Source organism: Dreissena polymorpha, chromosome 2 (assembly GCF_020536995.1).
Source record: "Dreissena polymorpha isolate Duluth1 chromosome 2, UMN_Dpol_1.0, whole genome shotgun sequence".
In the NCBI taxonomy this organism is placed as follows: Eukaryota; Metazoa; Mollusca; class Bivalvia; order Myida; family Dreissenidae; genus Dreissena; species Dreissena polymorpha.
In genome coordinates, this window is record NC_068356.1 from 154,770,446 (window position 1) to 154,793,179 (window position 22,734).

Sequence of the window (22,734 nt, forward strand, 5' to 3'; positions counted from 1 at the left end):
ACCATCAAATCATGTAAAAAGGAGCAGGGTATAGCACGCTGCTATTGATCTCTTGAGCTTTCACATGAATTTAACGGGTAATTTTCATACAACAAATGATATTATATAGTGTAATGATAAAGCATTATGAGCACAAATTATATCTCTTACTAGTGGTGCAAAAATCATTTAAGTGTCTCATTTCAAAAGAAAATTTATATAAAAAGGTATTATTAATTGTTAAAACGTTATAAAAGGTTATTTCAATTCACTAAAGCATTTAATTACAAGAACAAGTGCATTTTATGTCCATTACAATACATGTTACAGTATTGGCATTGTATTTATCTGCAATTGATGTGCATTAAATACACTTAAAAATGCAGACAAGACACACTTCTCACAGAAACAAATGGGTTTTTTTCTGCATTTTGCCAGCATTAATACTCTTCAAGTGTATTTTTTATCATCCCAAATACACTTTACCAGAATAAAGGTATGTTTAAATGCATTTTTAGTTTGTTTTAAGTATATTTTCAAATGCATTTAGACACTCTTTTCTTTTGCAAAAAATGTTGAACAATAACTTGAAAATATTTAATATACTAAAGTGTAGTAATAATTAAAGTTTTGTATGAGCATCAAAAACAGTGTCAAATTCATACCAGTGCCTATTTAGTAGCAGTAGGCCTTATATGGTCTACTTGTGGTAGAAATAATGCATTTTGTATAATACAACATACATACATTAAAAAATATAGCTGCCCATACAGTTCAATACAATGTTCAATTAACTACACTATGCAAAGTTGGAATATGACATCAAGCTTGGAATAATCTTTTCAATAATGAATAATATGCTGTTTTAATTTATAAGTGAAATAGACACTTGCATATAAAAACTGATTTTACATCAAAACTAAATGTTTAATTTGATTTTTAGCTCCACTGGCCAAAGGTCCTGTGTCCATCATGCATCCATGCATAAACTTTTCCTTTAAACATCTTCTCCTAAACTACTGGTCCAATTCTGATGAAATTTCTTAGGAATGTTCCTGGGGTGAACCTCTTTCAAATTTGTTCAAATTATGCCCCTGGGGTCAAATTTGACTCTGCCCTAGGGGTCACAAAATTGAAAATTTGCTTAAATAAGGCCTATTTTGTGAAAACTTTCAAAATCTCCCGTCCATAACCATTGGGCCTAGGGCTATCAAATTTGGTATGTAGAGACATCTAATAGTCCTCTACCAAATTTGTTCAAATTATACCCCTGGGGTCAAATATGACCCTGCCCCGGGGTCACAAAATTGAACATATGCTTATATAGGGTATATTTTGTGAAAACTTTACAAATCTTCTCGTCCATAACCATTGGGCCTAGGGCTACCAAATTTGGCATGTAGTGGCATCTTATAGTCCTCTACCAAGTTTGTTCAAATTATGCCCCTAGGGTCAAGTTTGGTCCTGCCCCGAGGGTCACAAAATTGAACATATTCTTATATAAGGCCTATTTTGTGAAAACTTCAAAAAATTTCTTGTCCATAACAATCCGGCCTAGGGCTATCAAATTTGGTATATAGTGACATCTAATAGTCCTCTACCAAATTTGTTCAAATTTAATCCCTAGGATCAAATTTGACCCTGCCCCGGGGCTCACAAAATTGAACATATGCTTATATAATGCCTATTTTGTGATAACTTAAAAAAAATCTTGTCCATAACCATTAGGCCTAGGGCTACACAATTTGGTATGTAGTGACATTGTATAGTCCTCTACTTAGTTTGTTCAAATTATGCCCCAGGGATCAAATTTGACCCTGCCCCGGGAGCCACAAAATCAATTATATGCTTATATAGTGCCTATTTTGTGAAAATTTTAAAACTCTTCTTGTCCTTAACCATAAGGCATAGGGCTACCAAATTTGGTATGTAGTGACATGTTATAGTTCTCTAACAAGTTTGTTCAAATTATGCCCCTTGGGTCAAATTTGACCCTGCCCGGGGTCACAAAACTGAACATACGCTTAAATGGGGCCTATTTTGTGAAAACTTTAAAAATCTTGATGTCCTTAACCATTGGGCCTAGGGCTACCAAATTTGGTATGTAGTGACATCTTATAAACCTCTACCAAATTTGTTCAAATAATGCCTCTGGGGTCAACTTTGACCCTGCCCCGGGGGGTCACAAAATTGAATAAACGCTTTTAAAGCGCCTATTTTGTGAAATCTTTAAAAATCTTTGTGTCGAAAACCATTTGGACTATGGCTACCAAATTTGGTATGCAGTAACATCTTAAAGTCCTCTACCAAGTTTGTTCAAATTATGCCTTTTGGGTCAAATTTTATCCTGACCCGCATGTCACAAAATTGAACATTATATACGCTTATATCTTGCTTATTTTGTGAAAACTTTAAAAATATTCTTGTCCTTAACTCTATGACCTAGGACTACCACATTTGGTATGTAGTGAGATATAGTAGTCCTCTACAAAGTTTGCACAAATTATGCCCCTGGGGTTAAATTTGACCCAACCCAGAAGGTCACAAAAGTGTACATGTGCTTAAATAGGGCCTATATTTAAGTATTTGCACATGCAGAGAAATTTATTTCAGCCTATTTTCAGCAGTGGAGCAATACAGGGCCATCATGGCCCTCTTGTTTAAATACTCAAAAAATGAAACCGTGTTCATGCTTGCATGAACACAGTTTATAAATGCTGTCAGAATTATAAAATATGCAATTACTATAAATACAAATGCCAGGGAACAGTGCTTTTTGTACTCAAAAATTCTAATGAATATTACAATAATACATTCTGAATACTTTAGTATGTAATTAACAGTTTTGTCTGAGAAAATCACTAAATTTTATATATTTATTCAAATACACATAAATCATATTTCCAAAACAAATAATTACTTCAAATCCTTTCACACAATACTGAAAAAAATACACAGTTTCTGATTGTTGTTGATTCTTTATTAATTTATACATGTACCATTTTTTAATCTTGATGCATCCTCAATTGTATAATGCACATCTTAATCTGTTTTAACAATTATAATATAAAAATTAAGGCTGACTCAGTAAAATAATAATCCATGATTTCTGCAGTACTTGCAGACAAACTAGGAATACTGCTGTGATATTATCTATCTATCTAATGGGATATTAATTTGGCTTCAATAGAAAAAATCAAAGCATACACATGTATAAAATGTGTATGTATATATTAGTTAAACTTAAATTGATTGACCATCGATAAAAAGATATTATAATATATGTATATATATATCCTTTTTAAACTAAAAATTAAATATGTATGTTTCTATTACATCATTTAGGACTTTTATTTTCAGACAAAGTAGAGTGAAGCTTAAAACAGTATCCAATTGTAACAGTCAATTTTGGGAAAATCAACCTTATAATTATTTTCTGTGTTGGCCAATGTCATAATTGGTATAAAATGTATATTGAACTGGAAGTTTTCTTTATTTTAAATGATAACATTTGCTTGGTCAGCCATAATTGTCACAATCAAGTGGTCTTTTTACACTGTAGTTTTCTCACTGACTATGGGTTTGTTCTGAGAATGAGCCACACAAAGTATCGTTGGGGAGATGAGTTGTCAATTTTATGTTTATCAGTCTTTCATAATCCAGTATACCTGTAAAAAGGGAATTTGTAACTAATAATCACACAATATACACAATTAAAATTGTATGTATTTAGATTTATTTAGTACTGCACATTAATCATTTTCCAAAAATATGTAGCAACATTACATTATATAATGCTGCAATACTAAAGAAATTTACTAATTAAAGGTCGCTGATTTGTAATGGATGTGGTGTCCACCTAATGATCTGGAGGTCACTGGTTTGATCCCCAGTGTGGGAGCATTCTTAAGAAATCTCCAAGAGACATCCACGTACTGGATCTAGGCCCAGGAAACGAACTCAAGAGCATTTCACATACATGTACGTAGTTAGTACTTTAAATTTAATCGAACTAAAAATGGGTTAAAACTTACAACTGAAACCCTTATTAATACATTTTATTTTGAATCAAGCAAATGTGCAAATTCATTAAAAATAATGAGTAAAATTTAAAAATTCTACTTTAAAGTAATCATGATAATTTAGATCATTTTCAGAATATTTAATGATGATAATGATACAATTATATATTCCCTAAATGATAAAAATCAAACATGTAATGTTAATTTATGTAAAAAAAAAAGTTTTAATTTTATCAATATCATGGTAATTACAACTAGATACAGGCAATTAGATCAGAAACGTGCATTAATTATATTAATGAACAACCCAGACATTTGTAGTGATTTATGGTCACTATTTGAGTAACGTTCTATACATGACCTGTCATAAAAGGTATTTTTTAGCCAGTACTACAATCGGCAATGATAGTCTGTATTGCATACATATTCCAACGTCTATTATCGATTCCCTTCCTCAAACTGAACAAATATTTAATGTTTACATCGCGAAACGTAATGCATCCAGTTTCACTTTCGGTTTGGTTGGTTTTGTAAACACCGTAATTTCATCTTAAAAATTGGATGATAGGGTGATTAAATAATAATGGAAAAGTAAATCACTTGGATAATAGGTCAAAATGCAACACAAATGAACGTTAATAGTGCTCTTAATATCAAAGTTTCGGTAAAAAGTTTGGCGCTAGTTCAACGCGCATCGTATACAGCCTCATAACAATAGACTGACAACCTTTTGGGTAGTAAAGTAGTAATACAAGGCAATATGGCGACCGTTATCCACGAGGCCTATCTTACGGAGGAATCCGAGATAGCCGATGTATCACGATTGAAACCGATTGGTTAAAACCCGGTTAAAAAATACCCTGCTTCTTTATGTGGGTAAGTTCACGTAACCGCGAGGTCACTTCGACAAAACGGCCGACATTATGGAAGCTAACCGTCGACGACCTAGAATATTTTGACTAGTAAACAGACCGCTGAAGCAACTTACAGTTGATATTGGACTTTCTTCACATGGCAGTACGCTTTCCGATCTCGGACGACGAACCTAAGGACGAACAGAACGTGTTTTTTTTTAAATTCTTATCGGGTATGCCGTGTGCAATCCGATGCATCGATGGCATCCATGTGAGACACTTTCATATGATTCGGATGAAGAATAAGGAATGTCAACAATACAAACAAAAACAAGAAACTTTCGAAATAAACTTTCGTAAATAGTATTGTTCATATCATACCTGTGGACTTATGTCCATAGATACATGATGAACTCTGGCTATGATCTTTTTGAATATTACCTTTACTAAGGCTTTACAATCCATAAATAATCCGTAAAACAAAATGTTTGACAATTTGGCATTCAGGGTCTTTAATAATTATTTTAGCATAGTTAAATAACGGCCCTAATGCCATCCCATCACTAAATTCAAATGTGTTAATGAACTCGATAAACTTTCAACTTTTTCACACGCTATAGTAATGCAAATATAGAGGGGTTTATAAACTGGTCTCCGGTCATAAACAAAGAGTTTTGCATAACAAAATGTTCGTTAGGCTCTGTAGATTAAGAAATTACTCATCATAACCTTCAAAAGTGCTCGGGGGGGGGGGGCTGAGAAATCCAAGATGGCGTCCAAGATAGCCGCCAAAGAAAATACCCTAACTCATATAGCTATTTATATGATTTTTGTATTCTCCTTTCTTGTTTGTGACATAAATAATATTCGTAAATCAGACTTACTCTTAAATCTAATTTTTGTTTGTAAAAATGTAATACATTATATTTTTGAGACATTGTTTCACATATCTTCCTAGAATGAAGGTGTTGGGTCAGTATTTATACTATTATCTGAAATAACTTTCACCAAAATTAAAGCATTTCTTCAAATGTTAATGACGACACTTGGAATTGCAAAGAATTAAACTTGCGTATTCAAGTTTAGTAAGGATATCACTAATTTCTATAGTTAAACGAGTTGGGTTGAGGTGAAAATTATCAACGGACCTATGGTACGTTTCTTATGTTTGATAAAACATTGTCTTTATTCTCTTTAACCAGCATCAACACTTTTAAAAACGAACCGCATTGAACAACAAAATCATCTAAAATTATAAAAATAAAATAATTTTATTCTTAAATTATTAAAATAAAATAATGGTATTATCTTAATAGCTTAAAATCAATTATCTAACCAATAACTGTTTTGCCCTATTACTCCCCTTTGATATAAATATGCCATGACTTTTCGTCTGCAGAATTTGAAGGTCAAGTGTTTTTACAGCCTGTACCTATCTGTTTATCGATGTTTGGATGAAAGGCAACTATTTCGGTATGTATCATTCAATTATACAAGTGATTCATATTGTAATTATTTAAATTTGTGGTTTAATTAAGATGAAAATTTAATTAGTGTTTTGATGTAAGAGCACTCCAATGCCATTTATGTTTGATGAGGCATGAAACATTATGACAAAGGAAAGGCGTATTATACGAATGTTTTAAAACAAACATGTCTTTAAAAGAAAAATGTATTTTTTCCTTAAAGCAAAAGCCATACATGCAAATAATAACTATTCATCAAGTTTCACATCGATTTTATTAAGAAACTTGAGTAGTAGTCGGAAAGATACTAGTTACCAGGATACAATAATATGTCACTGAAAATAGTCGTTATTCTTTGAATGTGCTTTTATATAGAAGCTGTTTATCGTTTTTAATAAAATATTTTCCTTACAGGCAATGACAACGTGTGCATATAGATAACATGAAGGCTTCCATATAGTTTTTATATGATTAAGAACAAATAATGAAACCAATGTGATGACAGAAATTTCAGAATATATGGAGAGGTATAACAATGACATCCACACATATTGATAAACTGTTTGATTTTTTGTGTGTATGAGTACAGTAAGAATCTATATATAAGCATTATTTAAAAAAAAATACTTGGGCAAGCTCAGAAATTATGTTTACAAAACTGTTTTTGCTTTCAAATATATTGCAATTATGTTAGTTGTTTTATCGCCATTTTATATACTAAATCATATAAATAATGTTTGATAAACAACCAGATTAAGTGTTTGTCTTTATTACTTGGCGATTTTTAAGCTATTATATTTGTTTATTTAATTTAAAAAGTGTATATTCAACATATAGACCGTTCCATAATCGATAAATTGACCGCCGCCATATTGTCAGTCACGTGACTGTCCGCCATTACACTGCTGCTAACTTGTCTGAATCTGCGATTCCAAAAGTCAAAGACGTAGAGAATACCCGCTTCACCGTTGTCTGATAAATAAATTACTTAATGAATTAATGTGAGGCGATTATCACATTTTTGTTGTTTAAATGATTGTTTGAAGTTGACATTTGATTAAAACAAATAAAATGTTTAAAATGCTTTCGTGTATTTGTTTTTTATCTGTAATCGAGTGGTAATCATCGGCGAAAATTTGCCGGTTCAGTCGCTCATACTATGTCTTTGATTAGACTTGTTACTTTTAACGTTTCACAAACAATTCACGCATGTATTGTTGTGTTGATTTTAATAGCCGCAACATAAAGCATATTATATTTTAATTAATACTTATAAAAGATTCTCGCGCAATTAATTATCGCTAATTGTATGTAATTGGTCTCATTTGGTAAAAATCTACATTCCAAAATCATAACATATTATATTAAGTATGATATTTTTGATACGCCTTCCATTATTTTTCTTGTTCTAACTGATATCAGAGATAAAAAATTGTGGTTTGGATTTATATATTTTTTTTGATGGAATTTTGTCACGTTAAAAAACGAGCTTTTTTATCATGAGAGAGTGATATTGATCTTGACGACCTTTTATATGATTTTTCGGAAGATGAAGAGAATGCGATCTATGTGATATATCTATATTTTCATCTTTGAATCATTTAACAGCTATAAAGCTTAAATACTAAAAAATGTATTTTATAGGTCTTTGAAGTAACGCAAAACATATGGATAACGACACCAAATGTTTAGTCAATTAATCCACACACAAAAAAACTCCGAAAAAAACCCAACACCTAAATAATATTTCAAAAACATATTATTAAGCGCCAAACGAATTTATTAATACATTTATTTGCAACTTTCAAAACGCGGCATAAGCATCAAATTAAAGATTATCTGAAGACTGAAAGGCCGACAATTTGACACAACAAAGAGCTCTATGCATAAGCCGTAGTATTTTTTTGCAGAAAAGCTTCAATTAATTACAATAGTAATACATCTAATTATAAAAATAAAATTATCAATGGCATGAGTACGCTAGTGTGATAAATAAATGAGTGTTAGAAAGTGTTAGGAGTGCTTTGAAAATAAACATACTACAAAGCCATATTAAAAGCAAAGGACATGACAGTATTTACATGTAATTTTAATTTGATGGGTTTTGTACAAAGAATGACGCTATTGAGGAATATTAACATACAACTGAAAAAACACAACTTCATATGATGCAAATTGAACTGTGCACTCATGTATATTGAAAACTCGTTACTAGTGAGTATGAGTGACACATATCGAACATTTTAACACACATATATTTATATACATATATATATTTTAAAATATTTGTTACCTCTGTTTGGTGTCAAATGTAATTTCTTGTTTTTATGATATCGTTCGTGCATTGCCGTAACATCAAATCTTCATACGGAATGACGTAGTTTTAATTAACCGATACCCGCTAAATACGTTAAATGTTTTATTTTTATATTTTTTATAAATACTTTATTTTTTCATAAATAAAACGGGCTAGTATCTTTACGGTGTACAATTTCTGATATTCTATATTGGACATAACTTTTAATTTGTAAAATATGTAACATATCTAATTTACGCAACTGTTAAGTATGTCGGAGGTAAATTATTTTACCAAATGACTGCTCAATACGACCAGGAAGATGAGACATGGTGGCATCATCAATTGTGTTTAATGACCAGACTGTCATCTGCCACCCAGTGTGGTTTATGACACCATGTGGTTAGTTAAGTCTGGATAATATCTGGTCAAAACGATATAATCGGATTATGCAGAACAAAGGGGCAATTAAACACTAGAATGCAAAGGCATACACGATTTAAAGATTGATGCAAATAATCAAATGGAAAAAAATGCATTTAATTTAATTAAATGCTTTTTTTAATGTGTCAATGTGTTAGTTTTCCAAGACAACCAAGACAATGTAATGACGGCCTTAGAATTTAGAAAGAAATTCATCCGTTGAATAATCGGTGCTCTCTTATATATGTTACCGATTGTTAAGCAGCAGTGTAATGGCGGACGCGGAGAGAATTCAGGGGAGATAATTATGTAATGACTAAACTATGGAACGGTCTATATCATTTAAGATAATTGCAATTTCAGACAGCGTAGTGGTTGACGTCACAATGCAAAACCAGGAGAATATCGATGCGATACATTGGAAGACCATATCATCAAGGGACAACATTGACTGGAACACACCATGTTTTATTTGTGGTGAAAACTGTAATTCTAATCAAATAACACATCAAGGGTTTATAACAGAAACTGGGCTTTAGTTAAAACTGTATATTCAGTGGACCAGGCTAACTCTATATATAAAAGATTGTTAGACATTGCATTGCAATCAAATGACACAACTATAATCAGTCGATTGACCACTGTAGCAAACGGAGATCTGATAGCGGTAAATGCACGGTATCACAGGAAAAAAGGTTGCCTTACAAATTACTAAAAACAAAATGTGTATGCCTATGCTGGTTACACACCACCTAAAGATGTGTCCCACCTGCCAAAACTGAACAAGAAATATGTGAGTTTAGCAAAGAAGCTAAAAAATCGTGTGAGCACAAAAATACGGTCGAAGGTTCATTTTTGTCCACTTTTAAGAGACTGTGAGGTTCGTTCAATTAGTCCATAATGAAGGTTGCACAAGTGCACAATCTTACAAGGGTAATTCAATCTGGCCTGAGATATCTTTCGTTCACCATCATGGTAAAGCTGATCTTTGGTCTTCACATAAGACCATCAGTGAAGCCATACGAAAAGCAAAGCAAATTGAACAAGAGCTGTCTCCATAGGATGACATATGCCCCCAATACACGCTTTGATAGAAGTTATTGAAATGCACTAAGTGACCCCATGACCTAGTTTTTGACCCGGCATGACTCATATTCGAACTTGACCTAGATATTTTCTAGATACAACTTCTGACCAAGTTTGGTAAAGATCGGATGAAAACTATTTGAATTAGAGAGCGGACACGAAAAGTGATTATTGAAATGCACTAAGTAACCCCGAGTACTAGTTTTTGACCCGGCATTACCCATATTCGAACTTCACCTAGAGATTGTCTAGATACAACTTCTGACCAAGTTTGGTAAAGATCGGATGAAAACTATTTGAATTAGAGAGCGGACACGAAAAGTGTGACAGACTGACAGATAGACTGACGGACAGTGCGAAAACTATAAACCCCCTTTTCTTCGAAAGGGGGCATACAAAAAGAAATTCAAGACTACAATGGCTGTAATTATGAATTAATTCCAGAAACAGAAACAGATGAGTCAATCGTACAAAAAGCAGTTGGCATACTGCGTCAAAGAATTATGGAAAAAAAACTCAAAACTTGACAATTAATACTATTCTCCAGAAGAAACTAACATTTTTGCACATAAGGAATTCGTTGATCTTCTACTTTATAAAGCAGTATGTCGGTTTTCGGATAGAAAGCGTTAAAATGACACATCAAAATGCTTGGCAATAGCGTGTGACACTTCAACTTTAGTGACCTCGAATCATCTTGGTCTCGGTTTTCATCTATTTAATGAATTAAATAGTCGTCACCTGATAGAAGATATGCCTGCTCTCGGCTATTCAAAGTCCTATCCTGATCTTTGGCTGTTCCTTACATCAGCTGCAAAGTGAGCCATTTAAACTCTAAGATTGACTTCATTTTGGGACATCGTACTCGAAAATTTTCTTCCGAAGACTCAAGGTGGGAAGCTTGTAGTTGCAGTCGCTGGAAACAGTATTGCAGCAAGTGTCATCATTGATGACAGAAGATGCTGACGTTGTGATATTTGATGGCATAGCTTGTACAAATATTGACAGTCAACAGTGAGCTAGCCACTTTTAGTGAATTGACATCGTGAAACTTATTGTACGTCATGGGTAAGGCTCGTGATATATCAAATACAGTGACGGCCATTCAGATTATACTTGACAAATACAATGCTTATAGTCTAAAAGCAGAAACCAGACACAAAAGAGGAGACACAAACAACAATGATACAAGTAATATTCATGTTCGTGGTGAACTACAAGTTCCAAAAGACTGGAAGCTGTTCTTAATCAAAGTACTGACAGTGCTGGTGTGACGATGCTTTTGAAGAGGATGGATATAAAACATCAATTTAAGTTTATTTTTATCACCACAATTGTGTATGTTGATACGAACATTTGGGTACGATTAAAAATTTGGGTACGAAAATTTTGGGTACGAAAAAAAATTTGGATAAAATTTTTTTTTGCGTACGAAACATTTTTGGTACGAAAAAAAGTTTAGGGGTACGAGGAAGTAGTACCCGTGGGTAACTTGACCCATTGATCGAAACTGGGAGGAGGGTCACATTCTTGTTCATTAAGTATGGCAATACCTTCATGATGATTCTCGAAAGTAGGTATGAGCACATAGCCGGACCATGTGAGCTCAATCGTATGAGCACTTGACTCTCCGAGTTCGCCCACGAACATATGGATAAGTTAACTAATAGCGAAATGACCTTATACATGTATATGCTGAAATCTAACAATCGAACGAAATATCAAACATGGTATGTACACTTAGGTGGTTGTGTAATTTCTGTTAGAATATCGTATTCAATATGTAAATTTTAAATGATTGTGCCCGCACTTGAGTTTGTTGCCTTGTTTGAGTCTATACGCGCCTAGGCTGCACCCAGTCTGTGTATTTGTGTTTTTCCAAGGTAATGAGTTACCTCCGCGCTGAGGCTGCATAATGTTGGGACCCGGAGTGTGTCCAGCACTCCTACCTAATTAGATTAGATTGACGACAGTTGGGACGAATTTTGAATAAAAGCTGCAATTTCCAGCTATTTGTTTTGTACTGAAATACTTTATAATTTTTTGTATGGTCAAATGCTGCGGGGGAGGGATGAGATTATCCGGAAAAAAAAACACCTGTCCGGAATGGTGACCACAAAACAGACAAAATATAACATTGCGCCGGGAGCGGGAATCGAACCGGTGTCGTAAAGGTGAAAAAGCGAACATCCTTACCACTGCGCTAGCGGGACGGACAATTACGCATGGAAATGTTGTTACATCTATATATATCATAGCAGTGCAGCGTTTACAATTTGCAGGTTCGAAATTGTTCGCATTCTTTAGTTTTGTGATCACGTAAAAAGTTAATATTACATGTTTTTATTCGCAATTTATTTACTAAATCGAGAACAAATATCAAACAAAATAGAGAAAATATATAGTTGTTTCATTGGTCCATAAAAATAAAATGGATGTAAAATTACTAATTTTAAATTAACGTTCTGATACACTTATTGAATCTGTTTCCCCAGGATATGCTGTTCCATTAATATTTACCTTTATCAACACGAACGACAACTCTGCTAGGAGAATGTTATCAAGGAAAATCAACGAGCAATCTCCTACGCAGTGGCGAATGCCAAGGGAAGTAACTGAAAAATCGAGTTATCTCAATCGGACTGGCTCGGTCTTTTACATAGGTCCCCATTGTGAAGATTTTTTTTACTGGTTATCAAACCTTAGACGACGCTGTTCCAGCAGGGAGGCGGAAAACAACAACGGGCGAGGCATGGTATGGTATTGCGCAAGGGGGGTTAGAGGGTTAGGGTAAGGGTTAGTGTTAGGGGTCGGGTTAGGGTTTGGGTTAGCCTAAACCCAACCCTAACCCGACCCCTAACCCTAACCCTTACCCTAACCCTTTTTTGGGGTTATCACCCCTGACCATGCCTTGCCCGTTGTAGTTTTTCCAGCATCGTCAAAAAGCGATGCACACACGAAACGGCTAATAGATTACTATACTGGTAACTTGATGGAACACGCTAACAACGAACTGAAAACCAATCAAACTCTATATTTTAACGGTGGAAGAAATGCAACCTGTATTCAAGTAAAAATATATGGTTGTTTCGTTCTAACAGAACTCAATAAGAACCAGGAAGAAGCTGGTACCACGATGGCCATGCATGCAAAGTATGAAGCAGATGTGGTTTCGACTTAGTCATTTGACTAAGTCATTTACTATACATTACTGCTGTTCAAATGAACCGGATCAGTTTATCAAATAATAGCCGTTGTTAAATTCGGTTAAATTTGCAGATTTCAGCATAAAACATGTATAAACTTGCACAATGTTTTATTTGTCAATACGAAATGCTTTAATTGTACAAGACACAAGAATTTAAAATAATTTAATATATAAAGATACATAAACAAAGAATCGTACACATTCCATAACACAACAGACAAATGAGCGTATACTAAATGTGTACAAATTGGGACATTCCAAATTCCTGCATGGAGCTATTTTTACCATCATATACTTGACACATCTCTAACACGAATTAAATCGGAAAGCAACTTCTGCAGATGATTTTATGAGTTATGCGATATTTTTATGGCTTTGGTAATGATAAAAAACAATGCATTGCATGAAAGAAGGACATTGTGATAAATGGACGATTCAAATATGTCGATGTGTGAAACTAGTCTCGTTTATATTAAAACGACAAAAAGGCTCGCATTTTTTTTAATTGAAATTCGGAAAAAAATGGACTAGAGACAGACTGATTTTCGGAATTAATCTTAACTCAATCATACTCAACGTTGTGATTTGAATGTGTTAAAATCGTAATTTCGCATAAATAGGTTATTTTATAATGCAGCCATTAAACCGAAACTTAAACCCAAATTAGAAGAATAAGCATAATACGATGACCATGTATATGTAACATCAGTTTCAACAACACGAACAATAGGCGTCCATGCAAGCGCTCTCTCGCAGTTTGAAGCTCTAGGGATTACACTTAATGATGCAAATCCCGTCATCATTCAAACTTTTTCTCTAGTTGATGTCAGAGACGTAGATACGTCTCTGTTGATGTTGAACATCTCCGGGATGAACGGACCATCCACTCATCCGTGAACTCTTTCATGCCCTTTTATATGTTTGTAAACACTTTTAATAACTTGATGAACTCATAGTTGAAATGTACACTTTATTTATTTTTAAGAGTAATTTACAAGTGAATTGGATAAACGTAACACATGTCGCTATTCATTACAATATGTTGAAGATAATAATTTTGTTTAATACTTACTGAATAAATACTAACGATTGTTGATTGTTTACATAAGAATTAGTATTTAAACCGCAGAAATGTACAACTAGCTTTATTATTTATATTTCGTTTTTAGCACATTGTTTTTAACATAAATAATGTATGTATTGTTTCATTGGTGAAAACAATATATTATTGAATTGAAAGGTTCTTTACCATATTGGTTCGCTTCTACCTGACCTGACCCATTTTGATTGTTTACAAAATCGTAGTTTGACACTTGGCGCGAAATATACGTCATTATAAAGAGAATTATGGGATTTGTTTGGTTAAAGTTACCGGCGGTTAAATGCCATTTCCAGGTTTGATAACTTTGCGGTATATCGTGTTTTTACAATCAAGTTACCTTGACGGTTACTAATCCTGAATTAACCCAAACTTACCAAGGTTTCAAAGTTAGCCAGGTCCGTGAGTTACTTTTCAATCGCAACAACTTTTTAAAACTCTTAGTAAGTACTACACAAGCATTTTTGACTTAAGTAGCAATTATCTTCTTTTCTTGTTAATTGTGCGTCATAACATTCAATATTAGTTTGTTCATGCAAGCTAGGTCAATTGCTACACAATGGTCTAGCCTTACGCAATACCGTCTTAAACTGTACCTTCATTGACTTTTATGTCAAAACCTTTCAAAACAAGAGCTGTCAGAAGACAGCGCGCTCGACTATTCGTGTTCTTGACAGTTTAACGTAAGCCATCATGGGGAAATTGTTCATATTCAATAAGGTCAAGGATATATAGTTATATTCTAAGAGGAAGATAACCATAATTGAAACATAATGATCGTTTATGTTTTAAAGAAGTTGTACTTTATAGAGGATTCTGAGTTCAAGTATATTTTCCACAATCTCTTGAAAATTTGTAAAGACATAAAACAAACTAATAATATTGTATTTTAAGTTTGATAGCAATAGCATGGGTGAGATGGTTGGACGGTCCTTCCAAAATAAAATAAATAAATATTATTTTTTTTTACATGTTTCAAAACAAATATTATTTTTGGATGGGGGCGGAGTGGAGCTGGAGAGGGGGGTATGGGGATGTGGTCATTTATAAGATGATCTTTCAAAAATAAGAAAAAAAAAGAAAAGAAAATTATTTATTTTTGTCGGGGGGGGGGGGTTCTGGGGTGGAGCGTGAGGGATGGTTTGGGCGGAGTCCATTGTGGTATGTCAGGTAAGTGTTGTTTTGTCGAAGTATGAATCAAATCTGATCGAAAATAAAGAAGTGATTGCAATTTGGGCAAAATTTATTTATTTGACATTGAGAATCAAGGTCATTCAAAGGTCAAGGTCAAATTCAACTTGCCAGGTACAGTACCCTCATGGTAGTATGAAAGTATTTGAAATTTGAAAGCTATAGCCTTGATACGTTAGAAGTAAAGTGGATCTTAACACAAAATTTAACAAAATATTCAAAGTTACGCAGACAGAAAAGGGCCATAAGTTCGTTTAAATGCCAACCAGAGTTATGCAACTTGCCCTGTACAGTCCCCTTACGATAGTTAGTGAGTTTTCCAAGTCTGAAAGCACTAGCTATGATACTTTAGGAGTAAAATGGACCAAAACACAAAACTTAACCAAATGTTCAATTATCTAAGTATAAAAGGGGCTATAATTCTGTCAAAATACCAGTCAGAGTTACATAACTTTGCCTGCACAGTCCCCTTATGATAGTAAGTAAGTGTTGCAAGTATGAAAGCAATAGCTTTGATACTTTAGGAAAAAAAAACTAAACACAAAACTTAACCAAATTTTCAATTCTTTATGTATAACAAGGGAACATAATTCGTACATAATGCTTGATACAGTTGTCTGCTCTTGTTTATAGATTGGGGTCATGTTGATCAAGAACTATGCAAAATTAAAAAGCAATATTACAAGGTACATAGAAAAAATTGGAGGTGGTACACAAATTTTAACATAGATTTATCAATAATATGCATATTCTAAGTGGAAAGGTGGTACACAAACTTTAACATAGATTTATCAATAATATGCATATTCTAAGTGGAAAAAGGGCCATAATTCTTACAAAATGCTCGTTACAGCTGTCTGCTCTTGTTTATAGATTGGGGTCATGTTGGTAAAGAAGTATGTAAAATATGAAAGCAATATGTCAAGGGACATAGGAAATGTTTGAGGTGGTGCGCAAACATTTACATAGATTTATCAATACTATGCTTATTCTAAGAGAAAAAAGGGCCATAATTCTTACAAAATGCTTGATACAGCTGTATGCTCTTGTTTATAGATTGGGGTCATGTTGGTAAAGAATTATTCAAAACAAGAAGACAATATATGAAGGGACATAGAAAATAACTGAGGTGGTTCGCAAGCTTAAAACATCCCAACGCCTGGGTGAGTAGGATAGCTCCACTATATATATTTCATATATAATAGTCGTGCTAAAAATGTCAGTCACTCTGTCAGATAGAATTGTATCGACGCTCTCATCATAAACCTCAACAAGTTTAAATGCGTTGATAGACTCGCTAACAGGCTAATGTTTTCATGTGCCGCACGAGTAAACGATTCGAAAGCAAACAATTCAACTTTTTCAGGCGGTTCACATGCATCCCTCAAATAATAATCAAATTTATACGGGCCACTCATTGCGTATGACCCAATGGAGTATTCGCTTAACGAAAGCATTTTATGTGCGTTGAAAGCTACGAAGGCATGCCATATTACATGTGTTGTTCGAATCGTGTTTTTTAAGCGCACGCTAAATAATTTCTTAATGGGGCTTTATCAGCGTACTTGCTTTTATTTGACGTAGCTATTGCTCCACGAACTGATTTTGACAAAACCATGACTTCGTCATTTTTCCCTTTCAGTCAAACATTGACAGTGACATCGTAACTTCCACCCTTCTCATTTTTATCAATGTCCGTCATGACACGCGTTGCACGGTTGTGAAGTATCTTAACACTTTTTGCACAACCAAATCATATTATCAAGCAGGAAATTCGATTCACACTGCCCCAATAACTCCAAATATCAGCTAAAACCAAATAAACAAGACAGAGTCTTATTTCGATCTTGAACAAGAAAGTTTCTAATTTCGAATTTACAAAAAGTGCATTTCAATGATAAATATTAAGCTCACTTATGTGCATGCCCAGCAGAAGTTACTTGTCGTTTAAAACCGTACGTGTTTAATCAACGAAATCAAATTTATGTTTAAATCACAACATAAATGATTACTGACTCAATAAGGATTTTGAAATCCCGATATACAAAACGCGATTAAGTTTGGTTAGAAATGTAATTGTCCATTGTGTATGTTTGTAAATTATACTTACCGGTAACTATCCAAAACAATAACATCGACGTTTTTGGTCAATATTGATAACAACGTTACATCCATGGGAAAACTGAATTAGAGCCCGAAAGAATGATATATACCGTACAAATAATAACATACAATGTAAGTATACATACAACATTAAACATGCATTTAACATACCGGTAGCTTACTGTGTTCCTGTGCTTGATGTCAGTTTCGTTATTAAAAAATCGAGTTTTTGATCAATTGAATAAACTTTTGCTTCCAATCTTTCGAAACGATTAGCAACGAAAGATTTCAGTTGTGAAATGCCCAATTCCTGTAAAATTGTATTAATAGGCGTTACATAAACAACGCCATCGCATGTTCTTCCTCCAACGACAATTCCTATACATGCCGGTTCGCCATCACCGTCTTTGACGAACACGGGTGAACCCGAATCACCCGGTTTTGCAAATAATTGTGTGGATGACTTCACGTTTAATTGATTGTATATAACAAATTTATATCCGAGAACCTCTAGGACGTCTCTAGCGACACTGTTTTGTTCCTTGTTGATCAATGTGCCTTCCGTATAACCCGACAATTGCCCAATTTTGCAACAGCGACCATTGTTTAAACTTGGTGTAAGTGCTTTTCCTGATGCAAATTCAAAATTGATCTCTAAAATCAAACAAAACATAATATAAAGCAATAGGAAATATGTGGATACATGAATATTAATTGTAATTAAGGATATAAGTATCCACTCATTATAAAACAGCATATATACCTGTGGATTCGCTGTTGATTCCGTCTTTACTGCCTGGAAATTTGCCATCGATTGGATGACGTTGTTTAATTTTCACAAGGGCGATGTCAATTCCTGTTTGAAAACAGTTGCCTTCTTTGTATATTGCCTCCACAAGGCTTCCCAGTCCGTGCGGATGTTCTGGTTGGTAAACTTCACAATCATTTAACAATAACTCAGAGTAAATGCGTCCATTGGTTTGCTTACATCTTTCATGTTCTTCCTTTGACAGCATAGCATGAGCACACGTCAAGCCGCAAAGACCGTATATATTGTGCTCAATAAACAAACCAAGAGTACCTTTCAAATAACGCTGAATCGCACACCCCATACGTACATGATCATGATACTCATTGGATGTCTTTACAAATGGGACGAAAACCCCTTCTCTAACTTCAACTTGTATACCATCATATGATCTTTCAAAAGGATCTTCATCAATTGGTATATATCCCTTTGCAAGTACATAAAGAGCCAGTCTTGGTTCATATTTGCATGCGCTTGAATCAATAGCGACGCCGCACTCACGTTTATGGCAGCAGCCTTCTACAATACTCAAATACTTATGTTTCGCCATTAAAAGATCTGCATTATTCGAAATGCATGTCCGAATCAATTCTACTTCACTGTCTTTCATTTGAAATGCAACAGATGACTTTGTGTTAGAAATTAAAGACTTATTAAAATCCAGTTGTTTCACAATAAAACGAATGCCAAGGTTCGTAAGATTTGTTGAAATTTCATCCGATACAGCTTTAACACTTACGATGAAAATAACGATGGATTCATCAGTCTCTTGAAAAGCAGCATAGACATTCAACACTTCTGTAATCTTCCTAACACGTTTACAAATAATTTCACATTCATCCTTTAATTGTTGTGACTTTCTGCCGAAGCTTGTACATATACCTAAGAGCTTTTCATCCTGCTCCAGTGAACGACCTGCAACATTGTGATTATAAGCATTATAATAATCATGTTTATAAAATGAGAAATACGCCAGATATTTAATTCTGAAATCGAAAATGTCTGTACAGTCGAATTCGCCAGCATGCATGTAAGATGTTAATATAAATTTATTTTTAGTGCAGATTCGTTCATACGACACAGACACAATTTTGTTTTCATTGTTTCATTTTAATTTTAATTTCCTGCAACGATATCTATTCATTAGACACACGAACACTAACTCCGATCCCTATAACAAGAGGGCCAAGACTGCCCTAGTTCGCTCACCTTTTTTTACAAGGCCTTTTCCATTGCATAGTTGAAAATTCAGTACTCTAGAGCATATTAGATTGGTTCTCTGCTGTTTACTTTTGCAGTGTGAAAAAAAATGATTTATTCTGATTGAGTACTGTCCATTTGCATGTTTTTTTGCATGCAAACATTTGCAAGTAATGCTAATTCTACATGTGTTTACAAGGTTTTTATAAGATTTTGACCTCGTGACCAAAATTTTGACCCCACATTATCCAATGTCAAATTTTGATCAGATATCATCAACAAAAACACTCGGTCAAGTATCATCATTATTGGACCAAAACTATGGCCTCTAGTCAGTTTACAAGGTTTTTGTAAGATTAGACCACATGACCTAGATTTTGTCCCCACACTTTCAAACGTCAAACTCGACCTAGATATTGTCCAGACAAACATCCTGGTCAAGTTTCATCATTATTTAACTTAAACTCTTTCGTATGGAGTGTTTACGAGGTATTTGTAAGATTTGACCTAGTGACCAATATTTTGACCCCACATTACCAAACATCAAACTTTGCTGACAGAAATAAATATTATGACCAAGATTAATACAAACTGAAACAGAATTGTGACCTCTAGAGTGTTTACAAGGATATTTTTATAATATCATGAACATTTTGACAATATAAGGGCAATAATTCTGGCATTTATTATGCGATTTTGCTCATCATCAAACTTGACTGAGATCTTGTGGCCATATATCTTCTCAGCAACTTTGATAAATAATGCTTGAGAAATGTGAATGCTAGAGTGTTTACAAACCAAATGTGGACGGACGACGGACTAAGACAGATCCTAAAACCTCACCTGAGCAATCAGGTGAGCTAATAAGTGTTTTTTTACCAATCTGAGCCTTTTTTCAACTTGTTCGAGATATCAATAAAACCAATTACTTGACTTAGTTCAATGATGATTAGGCAAACAAGAGCTGTCTCCATCGGAAGACATATGCCCCCAAAAAAGGCTTTTTCGAAACCTAAACGCAGATTTCAAAACCTCAACGCGGACCCTAAGTTCAAGGTCAAGGAGGTCAAAATTTGTGCGTATGGAAAGGACTTGTACATATACACATGCATACCAAATATGAAGATTACATCTTTAGCGACATTGAAGTTATGAGCATTTTTCGAAACCTAAACGCAAAAGTGTGACGGACAGACCGACAGACAGTCCTATCACTATATGCCCTCCTTCGGGGGCGTAAAAATGTGACTTCTACAGTGTTCACACGGTTTCTCTATAGTCATATAAGGAAAACTGCCCCACCATCCCCCCTCTGGCGGCCATGTTTTTAGACCGATCGGGACCATTTACAAACTCATCTAGAATATAAATAAAACCAATGTTTTAACCAAGTTTCATGATGATACGCGAACAACTAATAAGTAAACACGTCAAAATCACTTCAGTCAGTAATTATACAATGAGGGAATCGTACAATTAATATGGCTTACAATAAAAGAAAAATACTGGCATTACATAATTATTTTTATTATTATTAAGTTTTGTTGGAATTAAAAACCCTGCAACATGACCAGACTTAGCGATACCAGTATTTCAACTGATGTTTTGTGATTTATAATTAACAACTTGTTTAAGGGCCTGATGCATGCATTAAAAAACAAGTTTCATCACAAAATACTTTCATTTCTAAGAACAATATCCTAGTTTTATTCTGATGATGATAAGCAAACATGAAATGATGGCAAGCACTATCAGCACTATTGGGAACAAACATTACTGGATCACAAAACATCACACCCAAAACGAATCTCTGGGAACACCAAACACTGCATGCTTATGGCTGAGGCCTACTGTATATTTACCAACGGAATGGTCGGGCACATCGCTTGGGTCAAGGGAGGGCACTGAGTGCATGGTAGGCATGTCTAATACACAAATTGAAACAAACAGGAATTACTTGTTTTGTCTTTCATTTACAAAATAGGTTCTGTGAAAACTGGGTATCATGCATTTGTGTAAAGTGGCATCCCTTATTAACCTGTGCATTCGCCACAGGCTAATCTTGGAGAAAACTTTTAGCTCAACTGGATTTTTGTTTAAAAGAGACTCTTACTAGAAAAATACCTTGCAAAGTTGTCCCTGATTTAACTATGACTGCCTTCAAATGTCAAACAGTGAGTATAAAACCTTTTCCTTGCACTCTGTATTTACTTGTATTTAGTACTTATATTTTAATGAATATATTAATAATTTCAAAGGGGTTAACATTCAAATCAAATTGATACCTTCAATTTTATTTTTTTTCATTTAAATTTATAATTTATATAGCCTTTGCGGACTGCACAGGCTAGTCTTGGATGACATTTTACACAAATGCATTAAGCTCAGTTTTCACAGAATAAGGCCCGAATACTGGTATGGGCACGTATTTTTTATGTTCCCAACTCCAAAGCTTGCGTTAATCACTTTGATATTCAGACTATTAAGAGGCTGGAGTCCCCTTAGTAAAAAAATATATAATATAGAAACACAAAGAGTAGCAATTTTAAGAAAGTCATAAAAACATAACATTTGCATAGAAAGCATCTAATAAGTAATCAGATAATTACGCAAAAATGTTTTGCTTAAATTGACATAACTTCTTCATTAAAGATCAGATTTGATTCATACTTCGACAAAACAACACTTACCTGACATACCACAATGGACTCCTCCCAAACCTCCCCTCACGCTCCACCCCAGAACCCCCTCCCCCCCGAAAAAAATAAATATTTTTTTTTAAAGATCATCTAATAAATGAACACATCCAAATACTCCACTCTCCAGCCCCACTCCACCCCCACCCAAAAAGATTTTTTTTGAAACACGGTAAAAAAACACATTTTTTTTAAGGACCGTCCAACCATCTCACCAATGCTATTGCTATCAAACTTAAAATACAATATTATAAGTTTGTTTTATGTTTTTTACACATTTTCAATAGATTGTGGAAAATATAC

General features: G+C 34.1%; 1 protein-coding gene across 16 annotated transcripts in view; it reads right to left on the reverse strand.

The window, feature by feature from the left end:
* LOC127869544 (hematopoietic lineage cell-specific protein-like) overlaps nt 1-22,734 on the reverse strand; it is a 122,770-nt gene that overhangs the window by 61,276 nt on the left and 38,760 nt on the right. For 2 of the 16 annotated variants that reach the window (XR_008044673.1, XM_052412188.1), the window contains one exon: nt 21,598-21,660. The exons of 12 other annotated variants lie outside the window; for them this stretch is intronic. Coding sequence is in view for 1 of the 4 variants with exons in the window: in XM_052412188.1 (XP_052268148.1) it covers nt 21,598-21,660 (63 nt within the window). In the remaining 3 variants the exon portion in view is untranslated. Of the gene's footprint in view, nt 1-19,301; nt 19,451-21,597; nt 21,661-22,734 lie in introns of those variants that run through there. 2 more of the 16 variants (XR_008044672.1, XM_052412195.1) reach the window with 2 other exon arrangements.